This window comes from Atractosteus spatula, chromosome 27, assembly GCF_055471065.1.
Source record: "Atractosteus spatula isolate fAtrSpa1 chromosome 27, fAtrSpa1.hap1, whole genome shotgun sequence".
Classification (NCBI taxonomy): Eukaryota; Metazoa; Chordata; class Actinopteri; order Semionotiformes; family Lepisosteidae; genus Atractosteus; species Atractosteus spatula.
Genome location: NC_142732.1, coordinates 9,913,164 through 9,931,661, shown reverse-complemented (window position 1 = coordinate 9,931,661; position 18,498 = coordinate 9,913,164). Strand labels below are relative to the sequence as shown.

General features: G+C 50.7%; 2 protein-coding genes across 2 annotated transcripts in view; both read left to right on the top strand.

Moving 5' to 3' along the window:
• bltp2 (bridge-like lipid transfer protein family member 2) overlaps positions 1-3,296 on the top strand; it is a 36,692-nt gene extending 33,396 nt beyond the window's left edge. The window contains exon 39 of the mRNA XM_088907037.1: positions 721-3,296. Coding sequence (XP_088763163.1) covers positions 721-906 — 186 coding nt within the window. The 3' untranslated portion in view covers positions 907-3,296. The remainder of the gene's footprint in view (positions 1-720) is intronic.
• Positions 3,297-5,033: 1,737 nt separating this feature from the next.
• Positions 5,034-18,178, top strand: LOC148814380 (ribosomal protein S6 kinase-related protein-like). Its single transcript, XM_088907036.1, has 12 exons — positions 5,034-5,391; positions 6,160-6,420; positions 6,506-6,589; positions 7,149-7,217; positions 7,883-7,952; positions 9,424-9,531; positions 10,498-10,538; positions 10,835-10,862; positions 11,921-12,010; positions 12,321-12,409; positions 14,271-14,381; positions 14,852-18,178. Exons 1-12 carry the CDS (start codon positions 5,362-5,364, stop codon positions 15,116-15,118), a joined length of 1,248 nt encoding a protein of 415 aa, XP_088763162.1. The 5' UTR covers positions 5,034-5,361; the 3' UTR covers positions 15,119-18,178.
• Positions 18,179-18,498: the final 320 nt, after the last annotated feature.

Below are 18,498 nucleotides of genomic sequence, written 5' to 3'. Positions count from 1 at the left end.
AATGAACAAGTAAACAAGCAGGTAAGTATAGATTTAACATAGATACATTCTTGTCAGCTGATTAGTAATAATCAATATTCCTGCTCTTAAGTAGTATTAATACTGTACATCATATTTAATTACCAAGCTTCTGTGCTTCCTTAACTCCTGCAGTTGCTGATTGATATGGTGATGGCTTCCTACCACTGACTGTAGTTACAGTTGCCTCTTTAGATTTAGACGTAAGACATGTCAAAGAATCTGTTAGTTACAGAGGCTGCTTTTTGGAATTGCAAACATAGGACATACAGATGTCGAAGCTTCACAAATACGGATGCCTCACGGTCCCCTAAATTTTCCACTCCAGCACTGGGTAAGCATCACACTGGAGACCGGCACGTTTCCTCGTTTTCCCATGGGTGCTTGCTGTTCGTCCAGTGGTTTAGAGAGATCAGACAAGATCACGTTATTGGCCATAGACAATTTCTTGCATTAGGAATTTGTCTTTTCGCAGACCCCAGCTTGCTCTCCATGAGACACACAGACAGGGAGAGAAGCTGGGGGTCAGAGCGCAGGGTCAGCCATTTATACGGCGCCCCGAGAGCAGTGCCTTTGTCCTCTGACATGCTTCTACCATGATTTCACTCGCACAGCGCCCCCTGGTGGGGCTACAGCAGTGCTGCACTGAGCAGCCAGTCGGCCAGTGCTGCTCTCTGTAAACGAGGCGCCCTCTCTCCCCAGATGATCAAGGAGAAGCTGCGGCTGAAGCCGGCCTCCGGCTCGGACACGAAGGGCAAGGCGCCGGACGGCAAGTCGGACACGAGCCTGCAGCAGCAGGAGGAGGACGAGAAGGCGCGGCTCCTCATCGGGCTGAGCTCCTCCGACAAGAGCGCCAGCAAGAAGAGCATCTTCAGCCGCAGGAAGTGACCCCTGGCGCCGCCGCGGTGCCCGCCTCGGACCGCGGGACCCCCCTGTCCCGGCTCGGCTTGGGGCCGGGCCTGTGCGCTGGGAGCACAGAGAGGGCAGAGTGGCGGAAAAGCTGCGGGGGGGGGGGCGTTTTCATCGAATCCTCCTTTCCCCCCCCCCCCCCCGGAAACGGGTGCTTTGTCGGGAGAGTCGGAGAGCACCGGAAAAAATCAACCGGAATCGCCATCAGCCAGATGGACCCAGAGCATTCCCCAGCCATCGCCCAAAACTGCCTTCAGTGTCTCCTGCGGGAACGCTACCGCTGTCCGGCTGGAATCTAGACTGTTCAGCTCGCCGGGAGCAGAAGGAACGGAGGAGGCGCCGGCTGGAGACCCGAGGCCGGCTCCCGGGATTGTGTCTGGTGTAAATAAAGAGCACTGTGCACCTGGGTAACTTCATATCTCACACGAGGACTAGCGCTTGGTGTGGCGGTGGGGGGGAGGCTGTCTGATCCAGGATGAAAACGTTTTCGCTTCAGAACCGGTTTCTCCGTTGTTATCAGTAGTTTCTTTTTTTAATTCACTTTTTTTTTTAAAAAAAAAGCTTTCGATCGGATATCTAAATCATGATGATGATGATGGAAGTCGGCTCTTCTTTTGATTCGCTCGGTTGCTGTGCGAGGTGTGTACCGGTGGGGTTTATCGTTTTAAAAGGGTGAGGAGTCCCCCCTCCCCCTTAGAAAAGCCGTCTCATTAGCAAGAGAGGTTGAGCACTATACTGTATACTAGGTTTAAAAGAAAAGACTGCTGTCTTCTACTTTTCTGTGATTCTTGGCTGTAAAGTACACTACACAACAAGAGCATTGTAGGTGTATTCCTTCACCCCCTGTGTTGTCCCAGTGCCCCAGACTTCACACTTTTCTGTAAGACTTTTTGATAAGGTCTTATTCGCTGTGCATTTGTCCGCTTGATACGAGGAGAAAATAAAGGCCGTGAGAAAAGAGTGTGAAAGAATGAGGTGTGTTGCCTTTTCCTCTCGCATGCTAGAGGTGCGTTCTTTGTGGGGACTGTACTCGTGCTCTTGTTAAAGGATTGTGTCCGCCTGGTTGACTCTGTCCCCTGCTTTTGCCCACTGTCTGCTGCGCCCGCGCCCGTACCCACTCTCTCTGGCATGCACCGCTAACATGTCGCGCGAATCCAGTGGCTTTCTGATTTGTAGAGGAGACAAGGAGACGCGTTTGGGGGACCACACCCCTGCCTCTGAGCAATCCTTGATAGGCTGATTCTCTTTGGCTGCCGGCCAGGTCTGGGGTCACACCCTGGTCCATCCTGGGCCCCGTTTCGGTCGCAGGTGTCTCTCCTGCAGGGGGAGGGGGACCATGTGGTTGGGGCAGGCGGCACATTGTGATAAACCCCAGTAAAGGAGGGGGAGGCTGTCGGGACCTGAGATTAGTGAAGGAGGCCTCTACCGTGGATCATTAACCCTCCATTAATCTCCTTTGTCTCCATGGGCAGACATCACGCCGGGTCTCCGAACACCCTGCTGAAGCCAATAGCTGTAATAGGGCAAACGTTTTTGCCAGTTCAGGTTTTCATGTAAACTGTCTTTCCCTGTGTCTTTCAGGCTCCCACTGCCTAGGGTGTGTGGTACTGTAGCATTCGGTCTGGCGACCCTAGATTGCTCCTGCAAAAATGCAACCTTCTTTCTGCCCATTACACAGCCAGTGCAATCCTGGCTTAACAGGAACAGTGTTGGATGTTGGCACACGTCTTTATAGAATTCTCTCCCATGGGTTAACGGCATTGGTTACTACTCGTCACTACTGTACCTCTTATTTAAGCACGGCTGCTGGCGGAGATGGCTGTTAATTAAGGAGAGAGGGATATTAACAGAAAGCACAATGTTCCGGGTGTGACTGCTCAGGCTTTCCGCTGTACGCCGTTGTAGTGCAACATTGTCCCTATCCCCCTGTGTGCAATATCTCAGTTATACCGCAAAGTTCATTCAGAGCATAGTGCTGAAATATCCGATTTACTTGTTGAACTTGTGTTCTGGCGACTTGGGTGATCACAGTCAAAATGAGTTTCTTAGTGCAGATCTGAGCGATATTTTGTAACTTTAACACTATGGCACTTTTTAAGCAAAGGATTTTGGAATATTTTTGTAACCTCGGTGTCTTTCTTTCTAAATTCTGTGCATGGCACATGCTCTTTCTTCTTTCTTTTTTTAGCCTCACTGAAGATGATGTTGGGTAGAACGTTTTAGAGATCCGAAAGGCAAAAGAGTTTTCTTACTACTCTTCCCTAGGCTGTATTTCTTTTTTTCGTTTGAACTGATAACAGAGGGAAGGATGTACCAGTCACCATGCATGTGATTGAAATTCTTTGTCAATAAAAATACTACCTGTACACACACACATTGCCTGTCCTGTCGGCAGCTGGTATTGGTTGGCTCATCAAATTCTTTTCCCCCAGACAGATTGGTACCGGTCAGAGTTTCAGATGGTACACTAGACTGCTAATCCCTGCTTGTAAATCTGTGTTGGTTAATCCAGAGTAGGCAACTGCCCTCAGTTCATGAGAAATCAAATGATTTTCAGATGGAATAGGTCTTCAAAATCAGTCTTTCTTGAGGCCCTTATTTCTCTCCTTATTTTAATTTAAGTAACTCCTTACTCTTGGACTTCTATAGTGACGTGGCTGAAAGAAATGGCACCACAATCCCACATTATGAATAAAACTCCTTCTGTTGCCTGGTCTTGAACATAGAACAGTGCACAATTGCAGTTTATCAGCCAAGAAACGTTTGTCACCCTGAGACTTTTAAAAGCTGCCATGCACGTATTTCTAGGAGAGTTTATGAGATTTGATCGAATTTTCTGTCTTTACCCGAAGGGTTGTGGGAGGCTGGAACAGGCTACCCAGCCATGTTGTTAAAACGGATACCATTGCTTCTTTCAGGAAACAGCTGTACCATACCCTTGGGTCATCTGGATTGCAAGCAGCACTCAGAAAGAGGAGCACTTTTAATTTTTGATCTGAAAAGGGAAAATCGGATACTATAAAGGTATCCATGGGAGAAATCGAGGATTTTAACATTAAGCTCTCAAAAATGACTTTTACAATACAAAACAAATAAGCTCGAAGTCCGTGATCCACCTGAGCCTGGTGCAGTGGGTACTGCGCAAGTTCCTTCTTAACGGCAATTAAAAATGAGCTAAACCCTTTTAATCTCCCGCGGCGCAGAGAACAGTTCTCAAATCGTGATTTGAATGTATATGTATATTCTACAGCTGGAGTAGATCAGAGGTTTGCTGCTTTTTTTCATCCCACACAGTTCACAGTAGTTAATTCGCATATTTTTTTTCGAATACTGCCGAGAAATACTGCTTTTGAAGACCAAGCGGAGAACATCGCGAGAGAGCGATTATTCCTGTGCCTACAACAACCGTTAAAGGGCGAAGCATCCTTCAGAAACCGCCTGTGTCGATAAAGAAGATTATGCAGTAACTGTATGAGGAAAGTGGACTGAACGAACGCGTAAACACAACGATTAGCGTTCATTTTCACGGGCAGGCTGTGACTAATTGTCAAGCTCGGCTGTTATGCTCAGAAGCTGGGAGATGCGTCTTTGAACAGTTAAACAGGAATCCTGTATCATCGCAAGGACGGTGCCAAAAGATATTGGCAGATCGCTCTCGACACTGACAACTAGTGCAAACCTATTCATGAGAACCCTACGTAAATAATAAGACATCGCCATTGTCAACACAAAATATAAATACCTACAATACAAACGAAACAACAGTACATATAACCTATCAATACCATCGTCTGGAGTATATGCTGTAGTACAATTGCATTTTCTTTAAAAAAAAAAGTTTAAACAAGCTAAAGTAAGCTCCGCACAGCTTTCATGTCCTTGCATTTAGAAATAGTATTTTAGATAGGACCTTCCGTCTATTTTAAACTGTTCAAACGTGGGTACCATCCCAGACCATGTCACTTTTAGAATTGAATAACGTGCGTGTATAAACACAGCAGCAGTTGACCCGTCCCGACTCCCTAACTCGGAAAAGCAGCCCGGAGCGGACACGCGTTTGACGCACCAGTCCGGCGTGACCCATACATATTAAAAAGAGGGGCGGGTGTTACTGGAGTTTGCGTTGGGGGAAACAGGGGGATTATGTGCTTATGTAAAAGGCAACGGAGGTTGTTGTTTTTTTTTATTTCCCGGAGCGAAAACGCAATCTGCGCAGTATTTGCCCCCCTTTAATTCCGACCGCCGGCCCCTCCGTCCGACGAGGTGTGAACCGATCGGGGCAGCATGGCGTCGTTTTTCACGGGACGGGATGTTTTGCAATGGAACAGGAGCGCCGTGTTTGCATTAAAAAATAAATAAATGTCTTGTCTGTGACCACGGATTAATGAGCACTGACCGCAGCACGACCACACAGTCTCCTGTAAGAAACATCCGATGGGGGCTGACGTCAGTAACCACAGTAAGGTAAGGTTCTCGTTACGACGCCTCCTGATTATGAATACCCATTTAATTAATTCTTGCAACACTACGACAGATATATTTCTTGTTTGCACGTTGTCCCCAATTGCCCTTACGGTTTTTAAATCGCGTGAGAGCAGCGCTCTTGACCGGTGGTCAGGGTGTCAGCCCGGTGTCACGGCTCGTGTGTACCAAAGGTTGATCAGCTGCGATCGAAAACGCTGATGAAATGTGTCCCGGACCCTCGAGTTTGTCTTCGGCTTTGATTTCGTATTTGTGATTTGCAGGAAGTTACTGGGCTGTATTTTATTGCAGTTATGGAGAGCTTGTTCTCTCTGCTCACCGCCCTGCGCGGCAGTGTCCGGACACTCCGGTCAGCAGCATTTAAACTTGACAATGTTGCCCCCCCACGGAACCCACGGAGACTTGCGCGATATACAGTGCGTGTGTTGTTGTTTTTCTAGAGCCGTGATGGCACGGGTCGTGCTGTTTTACTTGCAAAAAACGGATCGCTGGCTTAAGTAGGTCACCGGCCGTGTTGTCTTCGCAAAGTTTATTTTCCCTCCCGGTAAACAAAAAAACGAAATGCGTCTTTTATCGAATTAAACTTTTTTTGCTGAGATCGTTCTCACAGCGTAAATACAGGACCCCGCTTCCCCGGTGGGCTTGCAGAGAAACGCGTGCTAAAAATGAAGTTTCTGGTCTCGGCCGGATCGTGCGACAGAGGGGAGCGGGTCTGTGTGCTGACGGTGACGGCGGTGACTGCTGTTTCAGGGCCAGCCCCTGCTGGAGGACCCCCGCTGCGCACCGGGGTGGAGGGGTCTGCTCTCCAGCGTGGGCCTGTCTTTCCCTGCGGGGCTCTGCCGCTGGGGGGGGCTGCGCTTCGCCCCTCGCCGCACGATCACGGAGGGGAGGCGGCCCGAGCCCCCGGCACCCGAGGAGCCCTTCCTGGAGTGGCCTCTGCCCGGCTTCATCTCCCTCTTCCTGCCCGAGTTCCCGCATCGCAGCCGCCTCCCGGGTCCGGAGCGCTTCCAGGTATCCGCGCTCCCGTCTGCTCCCCACGCTCTCCGCGCGCCCCCGCGCCGCGCTCCTGACCTCTGTGCGCTGTCCCGTCTTCCAGATCCTGGGCTGCATCGCTAAGGGCTCCTATGGTCCCATCCTGAAGGTCAGGGACCGGACACAGCAGAGGACGTACGCAGTGAAGGTGAGCCCCTCTCTGGGCCGTCCCCTCCGCCGGCTGGGAGGACTCGAGCGCGTAGCAGATTTAATTAAACCTCAAAAGGGATAATAATGCGATTGCTCAGCAAGTCAATCCAAATTGGGTTTTATGAGCTACACACTTTCATGCAAAACTAACAGTAGGTGTCGGCTGTTTCCAGCTTGCTACCTTACTTTTGGGTAATGAACAGGAAAATTGAAGTCTGGATTATTAAAGTAGGATTCTGCTTCAGTTCAGCACATTCCCCTGTACGAAATGCGGGACTGTGAACAGGTGAGCCTCATTCTGGAAACGTCCAGTACTACTAGAGTTCAGCTCATTCGGCTCCCAGCTGGGTCTGCAGTCAGCCTTGACACCCGTGTCCTGTGTCCCTCTGGCCACAGCAGGGACAGGGGTGCCCACTGACTGCTGACGCCCCCACCCGCCTGTCCGCCTGGCTCTCGGGGCGCACGCCTTAGTGTCTGTGAAAGAGCAGGCCACAAAGTGCACCGTGCAACACATTCGTGCGTGTGATCGGTGTCATTTTTCTTCTCTCGTTCTGAAGGTTTTGCCAAAATGTGAGATCCTGAGACATGGGGTCCTGGCGCAGTCCAAGGAGGAGGTCACCATCCAGGTATCGGTCGTCGTGTGCCGTGTGTCCGAAGAATTTCGGGGGCTCTTGCGAGAACGTTTGGTCTGGCTCCTTGCTGAGTTGTTCCCACAGTTGCATTTAACTTCAGTCCAGAACTGACAGGCCTTGGCCAGCTGGGGACATGGCCAGTATATTTTGTCAGGTGTACTGATGAGGTATAAATACTGTGTTCGGAGCCCTGGATTAAGGGCGACGAGTTGCCTTAGCAACCGCAGCTGCACTGGCTAATTTAGGAAGCTGTGGAGGCCCTATAAGATATACTGAGCACCTCCCCAGAGGGATGAGCAAGCAGGACTGTCCTGAGACCCCCGCAAGGGGAGGAAAGTCCCTCCAGGGCTCCACAATCCAGGGCTCCGCCCCGCGGTGTGCCACAGCACAGTCCTGTTGACACCAGCAGTGAGCTGTAATCAGCAGTGGAATGATTCTGTGTGGATGCTTCACCAGCGCGCTCCGATATCATCATGCCCTGGGAGTCTTGGACAAGCACCTGCGTTCGTTTCGTGCAGGAAGTGGGGACGGCCTGGTTTCTCCTCCGGCCCTCTCCGACGGCAGGGCGGGCCGGAGGCGCTGGTGCTGGTCCTGGGTCCGGGGGCTGCTCTCTCGCGGTTCCTGTGACTGCTGTTGTTGACTCTTGCCTTGCCTTGCAGAGGCAAGTCTGCCACCCTTTCCTCCACACCCTGCAGGACTGCTGGCAGACCCAGCGCCACCTCTTCATTAGTGAGTGACCCGGTCTCTCTGAAGGGGGGGGGGGGGGAGAGCTGAGATTCGGACCCGGGCTGCAGTGTGTGCCCGCTGACCCTGCGCTGGTGTCCAGCAGAGTGAGGCGTGAGGAGGGGGATCAGAGGGGCGTTATTTAGCCATGCAGGGCTCCAGAGGGGTTAGCTCGCTGTTTTCTGTAGGTAGCTCTCCTTCATATGAGCAGGGCTCTCCAGCGTCCCAGATGGATGAATGAACGAGCAGCGATGTAGCGCAGGGTCCAGGGCTCACACTGCGGGTGCCAGGGTGATCCAGCCTGCCCTCCTGCTCTGCCGGAGAGATGATCCGTTAAATGAAACCAGCAGCAGCAGAGTCTGAAGCTCTTCATTTCCCCCCTGTTTCCCTTTCGGTGCAAAGCAACTCTGTTTCCTCTTGTATGGCAGTGTGAGCAGGGCTCACAAGCAGTCAAAGCACGGGCACACAGGCGCCCCGGGCCCGCTGGCCAGAGCTGTGATTTCGCAGGAGGAAGAAGAGCCCACCCTGATCCACTAACGACTGTGTGTGGAGCAGCTGCCATCTGTGAGCAGCAGGAATTGTGTTCTATTCGGACAGTCTGGACCATTGTGGACCATCAATCCAGGAAATGTTAGATCTTAGTTGAGATGCTGCTACACACCAGACAGCAAGGAACATGTGTCCAGGATTCTCAGAACAGAGCCCTGATGCTCTGGCAGGTGACACTGGGAGGGCAAATGACCTCAGGGGAAAAAGAGTTGCTTTTAAAGTTGATTCTTTGTCTGTGGCTCAGCCGGTCTGGGCCGTGTCAGCTCGAGCCTTCCTCGAACCCTGAGCACACCTCTGCTTGCCACCTCCCCCCTTCCTCCGGCGCTGTCCCCAATGAAACGCACCTGGTCTGTGCCACTGAAACCTGCCCCCCTTTCTGGGTGACATCTGACTGGTGTAGCTGTAGCTCCACAGTGTCCCCTCTCCCCCCACCTGCCCCTCCCTCTCCCTCTGAGCGGCAGGAACCACCCTTTACACCACGGGGGGGGGGGGGGGTGATTCGGCCTGCCGCACACCTGGGCTCTCATCAGGCTGCTTCTCCAGCAATCCCAGGGGACCAGCTTCCCCCCTGTGGTTCTGTCATAGTCCGTTCGAACCCCCTGCTCATCACACGTCCTGTCTCGTCACCCATCTGCCTCGGGTGAGTCTTGCCCGTGCTGGATCCGGGATCGTGGGAGACACCCAAGGGAAGCGCAGCACACACCGCGCGCCCCTGACCATCAGGACTGTGTCCAGCGCTGGCGGCTGGATGCAGAACCCCAGAGCTGTGTGCCGCGCGGTGTAAACAGTGGCTGTTGGCGCGGGGGAGTCCTGTGTGTGTGTGTGTGTGTGTGTGTGTGTGTGTGTGTGTGTGAGTGAGTGAGTGAGTGTGTGAAGGAGCGCTGGCTGTGCTGTCAGGGAGTCACACTGTGCCCTCTGCCCCCACCAGTGTGTGAGTACTGCAGCACCGGAGATCTCTACACCTACTGGACCATGGCCGGCCGGTTTGGGGAGGAGGCAGTGCGCGTGTTTGCGGCTGAGCTGGGCTCTGCGCTGGGTGAGCACAGCACCTGGGCAGGGTGCACCTACTCGCCCATGATCCTCCCAGTTCCCCTGTGGCGGTACCGTGATTATACCACAGCGTCACTCTGTTTCCCTTGGTTACATAAGAATAGTTACAAACCAGAGGAGTCATCTGGCCCATCTAGCTCAGGGTATCGGAGCTTGTTCCAGACTCCCACACACTCTGCACTCCTGCGTAGTTCCCACTTGTGCCTCTGGGTCCTGCTTCACTGTTCATCTGGTCCCTCACAGTTTGTATTATCTACATACCTGTCCTGGTGTGGTTTAGCTAGGCTCTTCCTGTCTGGACTATTACTGCACTGCAGACCACTGCAGAGTCAGACTGCACTGACTCTCAGTCCTTCAGCTCCCCACTGTTTCCTAGTCCTGGTTCTCAGGAAACCAATTTCAGCTGAGTTCTCAGTAACTTTACTTTTATAAGGCCTTATAAGGCTGTAGATGGCTTGGCACCTCGGTACCTGTCTGAGTTACTATTGACCTCGCAACCTCAGTTTGTCTGATTCTGGTCTCCTACTGTCCCCCAAAGCTTGTCTACACTCGGTGGGTGACAGGGCCTTCTCCTGCTGCACCCCAAAGCTCTGGAATTATATTCCTATAAAAATCACACAGCCACCTTTCCTAAACTCTTTCAAATCTAGTCTCAAAACCTTCTTTAGAAGGGCTTTCACTTAACTGGTTCTGTGTCTGTCCGTTTTTTCTCCTTCTTTTTCCAAACCCTTATTGTAGCTGTATTTCTGCTGTCTCCTTTCACTGTGTACTTTATTTCTTTAGCACTTTTCGAAGCCATTTTTAAAGGTGCTAGACCCAATAGTGTATTATTATTTTCCAGAGCTCTCAATGGAACGTATCGTTTGCTCAGTTAGACCTCTTTAAATGTTTCCCGGGAGACGTGTCTTTTTTCCAGTGTTCATCGCTGTTCCTCCCTCTCTGCCATTCCCAGGATTCTTGCATGACTTTGGGATTATTCACCGGGATGTGAAGGTGAGGCTTCCAGCCCTTGACTTTAATTCATGCTCGCAGTTAAAAGCTGAATAAAAGCAAATTTACATCAATCATAATCTGTATAAAAACACAGAAAAATAAAATACATCTACACATACCAACATAAAAATTAATACAGTAATTATAAAGCTTGGCGGCAGGTAGCAGAGTAGAGTTTCTCAAACTATTTGTTCTTTCTAAATTGTGTTTATATACTGAGTGGAATGCTACATGAAAATCCCAGGTTGTTGCTACTGATACTAACCTATGGTGTTTTTGTCTTGTTCTTTTTTAAGATGGAGAATGTCTTGTTAAATGACCAAGGTAAGGCAAAGTACTAGCTGTGATACCCTACTGATCTACGCTGTTCTCTGTTCTGAGTTTACAGCCTTTTGACTCACCTGGCCACACTACTGCATGTGGTTTGGATCCCCCCTGTCATGTCTCTAGTTGTAATGTTGGGACTGGCCTGTAATTACTGTAGGCACTGTAATTCAGGAAGCATAGCACGTTGAGAATGATCTGAAGCCTTTGGCCAGCCTTGTGCTTTTGAAAGCTGTGGGTCACGGCCTCTTCGCCCATGGCTCTAGAGAGATTCAGAGTCTTTTTGCTTTTCACTTCTGCCAAACATGGCATCGTTTAACCAAGCCAGGGCTGGGGATTATTGCACTTGACTTGTCTGGCACTGAGCAGGAAACTCTTAATAATAATAATAATAATAATTGCTTACACTTATATATGATGGTGTCTCTCGAATAATAATTGCTTACACTTATATAGCGCTTTTCTGGACACTCCACTCAAAGCGCTTTACAGGTAATGGGGATCCCTCCACCACCACCAGTGTGCAGCCCCACCTGGATGATGCACCAGTACTCTCCCCACACACCAGCTCTCAGTGGGGAGGAGAGCAGAGTGATGAAGCCAGTTCAGAGATGGGGATTATTAGGAGGCCATGACTGGTAAAGCCCAGGGGGAAATTTGGCCAGGACACCGGGGTTACACCCCTACTCTTTTCGAGAGACACCCTGGGATTTTTAATGACCACAGAGAGTCAGGACCTCGGTTTTAAGTCTCATCCTAAGGATGGCGCCTGTTTACAGTCTAGTGTCCCCGTCACTATATTGGGGCATTGGGACCCACACAGACTGCAGGATGAGCGCCCCCTGCTGGCCCCACTAACACCTCTTCCAGCAGCAGCCTTAGTTTTTCCCAGGAGGTCTCCCGTCCAGGTGCTGACCAGGCTCACACCTGCTGAGCTCCAGTGGGCTGCCAGCTGGGAGCTGCAGGGTGATGTGGCTGCTGGTACAACTCTTACCCCTGTAAGAGTGCGACAGTGGCTCAGGCCTAGCCATCCCTCTGTGTCCTCTCACCCACTTCAGGTCACCTGAAGCTGGCGGATTTTGGGCTGTCACGCCGGCTGGAGCGTGGGGGCAGGGCGTATACCATCTGTGGCACCATCCAGTACATGGGTAAGAGCTCTCTGGCTAACGGAGCTGCTGCTGGTGCGGAAAAGCACAGGCAGCCGAGTCCACATCTTACATGTGTTACATTTTCCTCAATCCCTACATGCCTTTTAAAACCTTGTCTTCTGTAGTTTTATATCTCTTATTTGGATGCGGGGGCTTGTATGCATTAGCCCTGATTTTGGAATTGACTGTACATCCATACTAAAACAGGCAGCGCTCACAAAACCTTGCCTTACTGTCATTCTTCTGTCAGTGTTGTCAGCATTGCAGAGTGGGACTTTAACAGCACTGTCTCGCCCTTCGTCACTGACAGCTCCCGAGGTCCTGAGTGGGGGTCCGTACAACCACGCAGCTGACTGGTGGTCTCTAGGCGTTCTGCTGTTTTCGTTGGCTACAGGGAAGGTGAGGTCAGCAGATTCTCCGCCCTGCCTCTAGATAGACACTTTCTGACTTAGGCCACGTCTCAGATGTCACACTGCGCCCTAAGCTCTTCCTCAAAGTGTGCCCTTCTGTGACGTGAGCAAGTGTACTGAGACATCCTGGCATGACGGCACTTGTGGCTTACACGGCCCACGCTCAAAATGCTTTACGTTGCTGCTGCTTCTTTTCCAGCTAAGTGCACGTCTGCAGATCATTTTTATTAAAGACCTTTTCATGCTCCACTCGCAATTGTAATCGAACGTCATCTCTTCTGTCCCTGCACAAAAGTGGGGACATATCGTGTTCATTCTTGAACGGGCAAAATACCTGTAAACGTGGCAGTAGCGCTCTGTTTATTCAAAGCTCTGTGCTGCTAAATCCATTCCATCTCGTCTGTCCCAGTACAGAAACGACAGTACGAGGAACATCACATGTTCATTCATGGTGAACAGGATTGATTCAAAGTGGTCAAGGTCAATTAAATAAGGTAGACCTGACAAAACCTCAAAGCTTTGTACTGTTAAATACTTTGTCTTTCCGTGTACAAAATACACAATAGGGACAGTCACACTAATATTCATCAGGCGAGATGTGGTGATGAAATAAAAGCTGTATGTCCAAACTTTGTATCTACAATACATACAGTGTGCATCTACAGCAGCCTAATGGCATTTTGTTTTCACATAAAATACAGTTACATTTTCCTAACACACAAATATTTTATTCCCCATGGCAACTTCTCTCTGCTTCTGTCTGCTAGAGCAGGGGTTCGTGAGATTGTCAATGTCAAATTAAATAGTCCTGTTAATAAATAACAATGTAAGAATAAGAATAAGAAAAACGGCAGTAGTAATATTCATATTTTACAAAGTGAAAGGAAGCTTGTTGAGAGGGTTGCTGTAGCGTTTATCTACATTGATTGAAAGGTTTGATTTAGTTTAAATCGCAAGGGGGGGACTTGAGACAAATCATTTAGGATGAAGGGGTTCAGCTGACAAAAAAGGTGGGGAACCCCTGGGCTAGAACATGAAGCGTCGCCATTCCCCAAGGTATTAGGGGCAATTCCCTTCAGCCGAGTCCGCTCCCATGCAGACCTCAGAGACGGGTGCATTCAGGGTGCACTGGGGGCGCTGGTGAGCACCCTTCTGAACCCCAAATTGGGACACCCTGAGCCCTTGCAGACTTGAGCGGGAACGCACACATGAAGGGCGCAAGTCTGCAAGCGTGGGTATTTATCCCACAGCCTTAGAAGAGCCTTCAGTTCAACTGCAAGGCCCAGTCAGCCTGGGGGTGACGATGGGAAGCTGTCGTTCATGAAGAAGAGGCCAGCAGTCCAGAGTCAGGAAACAGGTGTAGACCAGTACGGTTACTTGTCTAGGGTAGGTCAGCAGTGCACATGAACCTCATTTTTCTGGACAGAAAAGTCCATTATGGGGACAGGGGGGGTCTTTGTAATTAAAATACAAAATCGGTTATCACGAGTCGATCTGATTCAGATGACAGAAACGTCCATGTTTTTTGGATGTAGTTTTCCTGGGGGGACTTTGATCGCCCCTGCTGGAAGCAGAGAGGTCAGCGTCTGCAGGACTGGACCTTGTCCCGAATGGCGCGTGGGTCATCGCTGCCGCGGCGTAGTTTGGGCACCGCGGTGGCAGGCAGACCTTTCGGGTCTCGATTTCGCGATGCGCCCGGAGGCAGCCAGCCAGCCGGGCTGCAGAGACGGACTCTGGGATCCTTCGGGAGAAGGGTGGGCGAGATCCCTGGGTCGGCCAACTGCCCACAGGCACAATGGACTGAAAGGGCTCCTCTTACGCTGCTGTGCTTTCTGCCCCTGGGTCCCCAGTTCCCTGTGGCCCCCAAGCCGGATCACCGCTCCATGCTGCAGGAGGTGAGGAGCTGTGCGTACGAGATGCCGGACACCTTCAGCCCCGAGCTCGGCCTGCTGATCAGCGAGGTATCCACACACCCCCCCCACTGTACCCCAAGAGCTCCTGGCGTCCCCCCCCCCAAGCCCAGAGCTACTCTCCCTGCTGTAGCTGCCTAGTTCCTTTCTTGTGCTCTTCAGCCGAAACATTCAGGATCAGCCTGACGAATGATTAACTGCCCGTACTGCCACCATTCACCGTAGCATCAAGACATCAATACCATCGAGCCTTCTCATGCACCTGACGCACAAGACCTTGTGGACATTTCTTATGCATGTCATAAGAAAGAAAATAAAAATTTTGTAATAGTGTTTAATCCTGGGAGTGCACTGCAGGTCAGGGACTGATCGACCTTGACCCCACCTCCGCCTTGACTCCGCCCTGACCCCGCCTCCACCTTCACTCCGCCCTGACCCCGCCTCCGCCTTGACCCCGCCTCCACCTTGACCCCGCCTCCGCCCTTCTGCCAGGTTTTCATTGATCTGTTTTTCTGCTCCAGCTGCTCTGCCAGAACCCGATGTGCCGCCTGCGCCGCCTGGAGCGCTTCAGGAAGCAGCCCTTCTTTCGGGGCGTGACCTTTGACCCCCAGCTGCTGCAGAAGACGCCCGTGTGCCTCATCCTGGAGCTGAAGCAGCGGCCGGACCGCCCTGCCCGAGCCGGGCGGGGCCTGGAGCTCGACCTCTTCAAGACCTTCGACCTGGACCTCACCCCACTGCCGGGTGACGTCAACCGGGGCCAGGAGACCACGCAGGGGAGTGCGTGCTGAGCAGCGGTGACCCCCCCTTTTTATACGCCTTCAGAAAAACGCAATCCCTCCTTCCTGATGTGTGACCAGCAGCCTGCACAGCTGGAAAGCTATCCCTAACTTTCAACTGAGAAATCGGAGGCCCACAGCCAGGCTAGGACATGGGAAAGGGGGACGTCTGATAGGGATCTGTCTCTGGCACAGACTGGGAAGAGCTGGACTGGCGTTGTGGATGAAGTGTCCCACAACCTCAAAACCCAGGGACTGTGATACCTCTTCTCCTGCCCGAGACTATCGAGACCCAGGAAGACTGGAAATGTTTGGGGAGGGCGGGGGGGGGGGAGGCTGTGATTGGTTTGAGGGTTCTGCACTTTTCACGAGCCTGTGACTTTTCACAGGATAATAATAATAATAATAATAATCGCTTACACTTATATAGCGCTTTTCTGGACACTCCACTCAAAGCGCTTTACAGGTAATGGGGACTCCCCTCCACCACCAGTGTGCAGCCCCACCTGGATGATGCGACGGCAGCCATAGTGCGCCAGAACGCTCACCACACATCAGCTCTCAGTGGGGAGGAGAGCAGAGTAATGTAGCCAATTCATAGAGGGGGATTATTAGGAGGCCATGATTGGTAAAGGCCAATGGGAAATTTGGCCAGGACGCCGGGGTTACACCCCTACTCTTTTCGAGAAACGCCCTGGGATTGTTAATGACCACAGAGAGTCAGGACCTCGGTTTTACGTCCAATCTGAAGGACGGCGCCTGTTTACAGTATAGTGTCCCCGTCACTATACTGGGGCATTAGGACCCACATGGACCGCAGGATGAGCGCCTCCTGCTGGCCCCACTAACACTAAGGATGTCCAAAACAGGCAAGAGATCGCCTGTTCTCAGAGTGGGTTGTGTCAGCTTCGGAGGGAAAGAGTCTGGGGGCAGCACAGGACCCAGCCAGTGAAGGAATAATGCCCTGCTTAATGTGTGAGGAAAGATGAGAGAGAAATCTCGCTGTCCCCTAACACGGAGGACTGAGCCCATTCAGCCCTGATCTGTTAAGTCTTCTAGGTCATCCTAAAACACCTGTATATGGGATTTGGGAACACCTGTAGCAATCAGATCTTTTAAGCAAGCGATGAGATCATTTAATTTCTTAATAACTTAACCAATTACAATTGATCACAACTGATGTTACACAGTTAGGTATGTAAGTGCTGTGTTGGAGCCACATAGGCCCATCAGCCCAGAGCCTTCATTCATCCGGATTTCCATGGCGTTAAGCGACCATGTGAGCACGTGGCTTTGTTCTTGCTCTTCCACGTCCCTTCCTCTTGTGACCTCTGGATCGTGCTTCGCTCCTGGTGCTGAGGTCGGGGGGGGCTGACTTTGCCACCAACGCCTTTGAGGATTGGAGGATTTTGACCTGGATCAGGTCCGCTCCTGGTCTTCTCCGATCAAGACGTTCCTTCAGCCCAGTCCCAGTCCCTTAGGCCCTGGGGTGTACCTAGCTGCTCCGATTCCAGAACCACAACGTCAGCTGCAGTCTCATACTTAGCTACCTCCTCCTGTAGCTCACTAGCTGCACAGAGACCTCTTCACCGAGCACTGCAGCTGTACAGAAGCACGGCTTTTAAAACACGCCGGCCAGCCAGTAGCTTTCAAAATGGTCAAACCCTGAGGCTCCCTCTCCTCTGCTGTGGCTCTCTCAGTACAGTGACAGCTGGAGCCCAGATGAGCTCCTGACCGGCTTAGAGAGACAGATCCTCTCTCCTTGAGGGCTCTTAGTTTTTTTTTTTGTGTGATCCCAATCCTAACAGCTCCTTCAGAGATTACTCATCTGATTTAGAGAATTATCCCTTTAAGATCACAGAAGGTGAGGCGTGATTATTTCTCCCAGGGACAGAGCTACAATACAGTGAGTATTAAAGAGGACGCTGCAGGTCAGGTTATACACAAAACAGTAAAATGCAATAAGAGAAACGGGTGAAAAACTATGCAATTACCAGCCAGACCTCGTTATTACACAGTCTTCCATCTCACACGGTCACTAAAAACTCACACGGTCATTAGATGGGTGTGATACTTTGCTAGATTGCCAGTGGTCAGTCTGTCCGGTGGTGGTCGGCCAAGCCGAAGTGCTCCAGGGGGTGACGTGTGAAATGCTATATACGCTGCCATTCTGATGTCCCCCGTCCAGCTCAGGAATCAGGTTGCCTACAGAGGGCTCCTGTTTTAAAAGGCCAAAAATGCAAGGTCAGTTGGACAAATCATTTTTTAACAAAACTTCCAGTATCCATTGTCTTCCATGAAAATGATCTATAAAGATTTTGGTTGCGTCGATTTTGCTGTGCTTGAGCATGTCTCTGCGTGTTTCTGTGTAGTGTTGACAGCCTCAAGGTGACACAGCTCACCCATGACCATTCATGGGCTGCACCAACTGTGCCCTGTGATAGGAGGCTCGATTCAGGTCTGTATGGGTTAGTGTACACTCCTACTAGCCCCATCGTTCTTGATCTCGCCACTTATTAACCAGCTGTACCTGTGGCACAGAGCTACACTATCAGTCAGGTTCAAAACATGACATGTCACGCCATCTCTTCCCCTCATGGCGTATGAGAGCAGGGTGTCAGTTCAGCATATTCAGCTGGATGAATGAATTGCCTCTAGCTGGGTGCGTCTCATGCCAAACAGTGCTGCCCATCACTTCAAACATGGGAGCGTCCCATTGTGTCAAGCAATAATTGTCTTGTTCCTTTTGTTGTTGTTTTGACAGAAAACCCCCAAGACGAAGACACCCGTTTAATTGATGTAGGAAACTGATTTTGGATTTAGTTGTGTGACTTTATGTTATCCCTATGTTTTCAGAATTTTGATGAATTTCCTGTGTTGGCTCTTCAGTTTCTACCCTTTACCCAGGACAGTCACATGATCACCAATCAGCTGTGTTTTATGTAATGTTATTTGTCTGGTGTTTTGTTTTGTCAGTAGGTGGTCTGGATTTTTTTTTCCTGGTCTCCCATGTCCTGATTTCCTCTCAGACATTTCATTACTTGATTCCATTTTTAAATAAATATTCTAGTACATCCTTATGGACTGTTTTTGATTTATAAGTAAAATATTTCATGCAAAAATCTGAATGCCGTGCCTCGCAGGAGTTTGCTGTCTGCTGAGAGTGGAATGACAGTCTGACACTGCCATAGGCACCAGCACCTGTATTATTTATGCTTTATTATCTTCACAGCGGCACGGAGCCATAACAGCCAGATAAAATATTGTATCTCTTTCAGGGTAATGAAATCAGCAAATGTCAGGAATTACAACTGTTTGACACACCACACCGATATTTTGAACAAGACCGTTTGGGATTTTAGACGTGAAGACTAAGGGACAGTGCAGGAAGT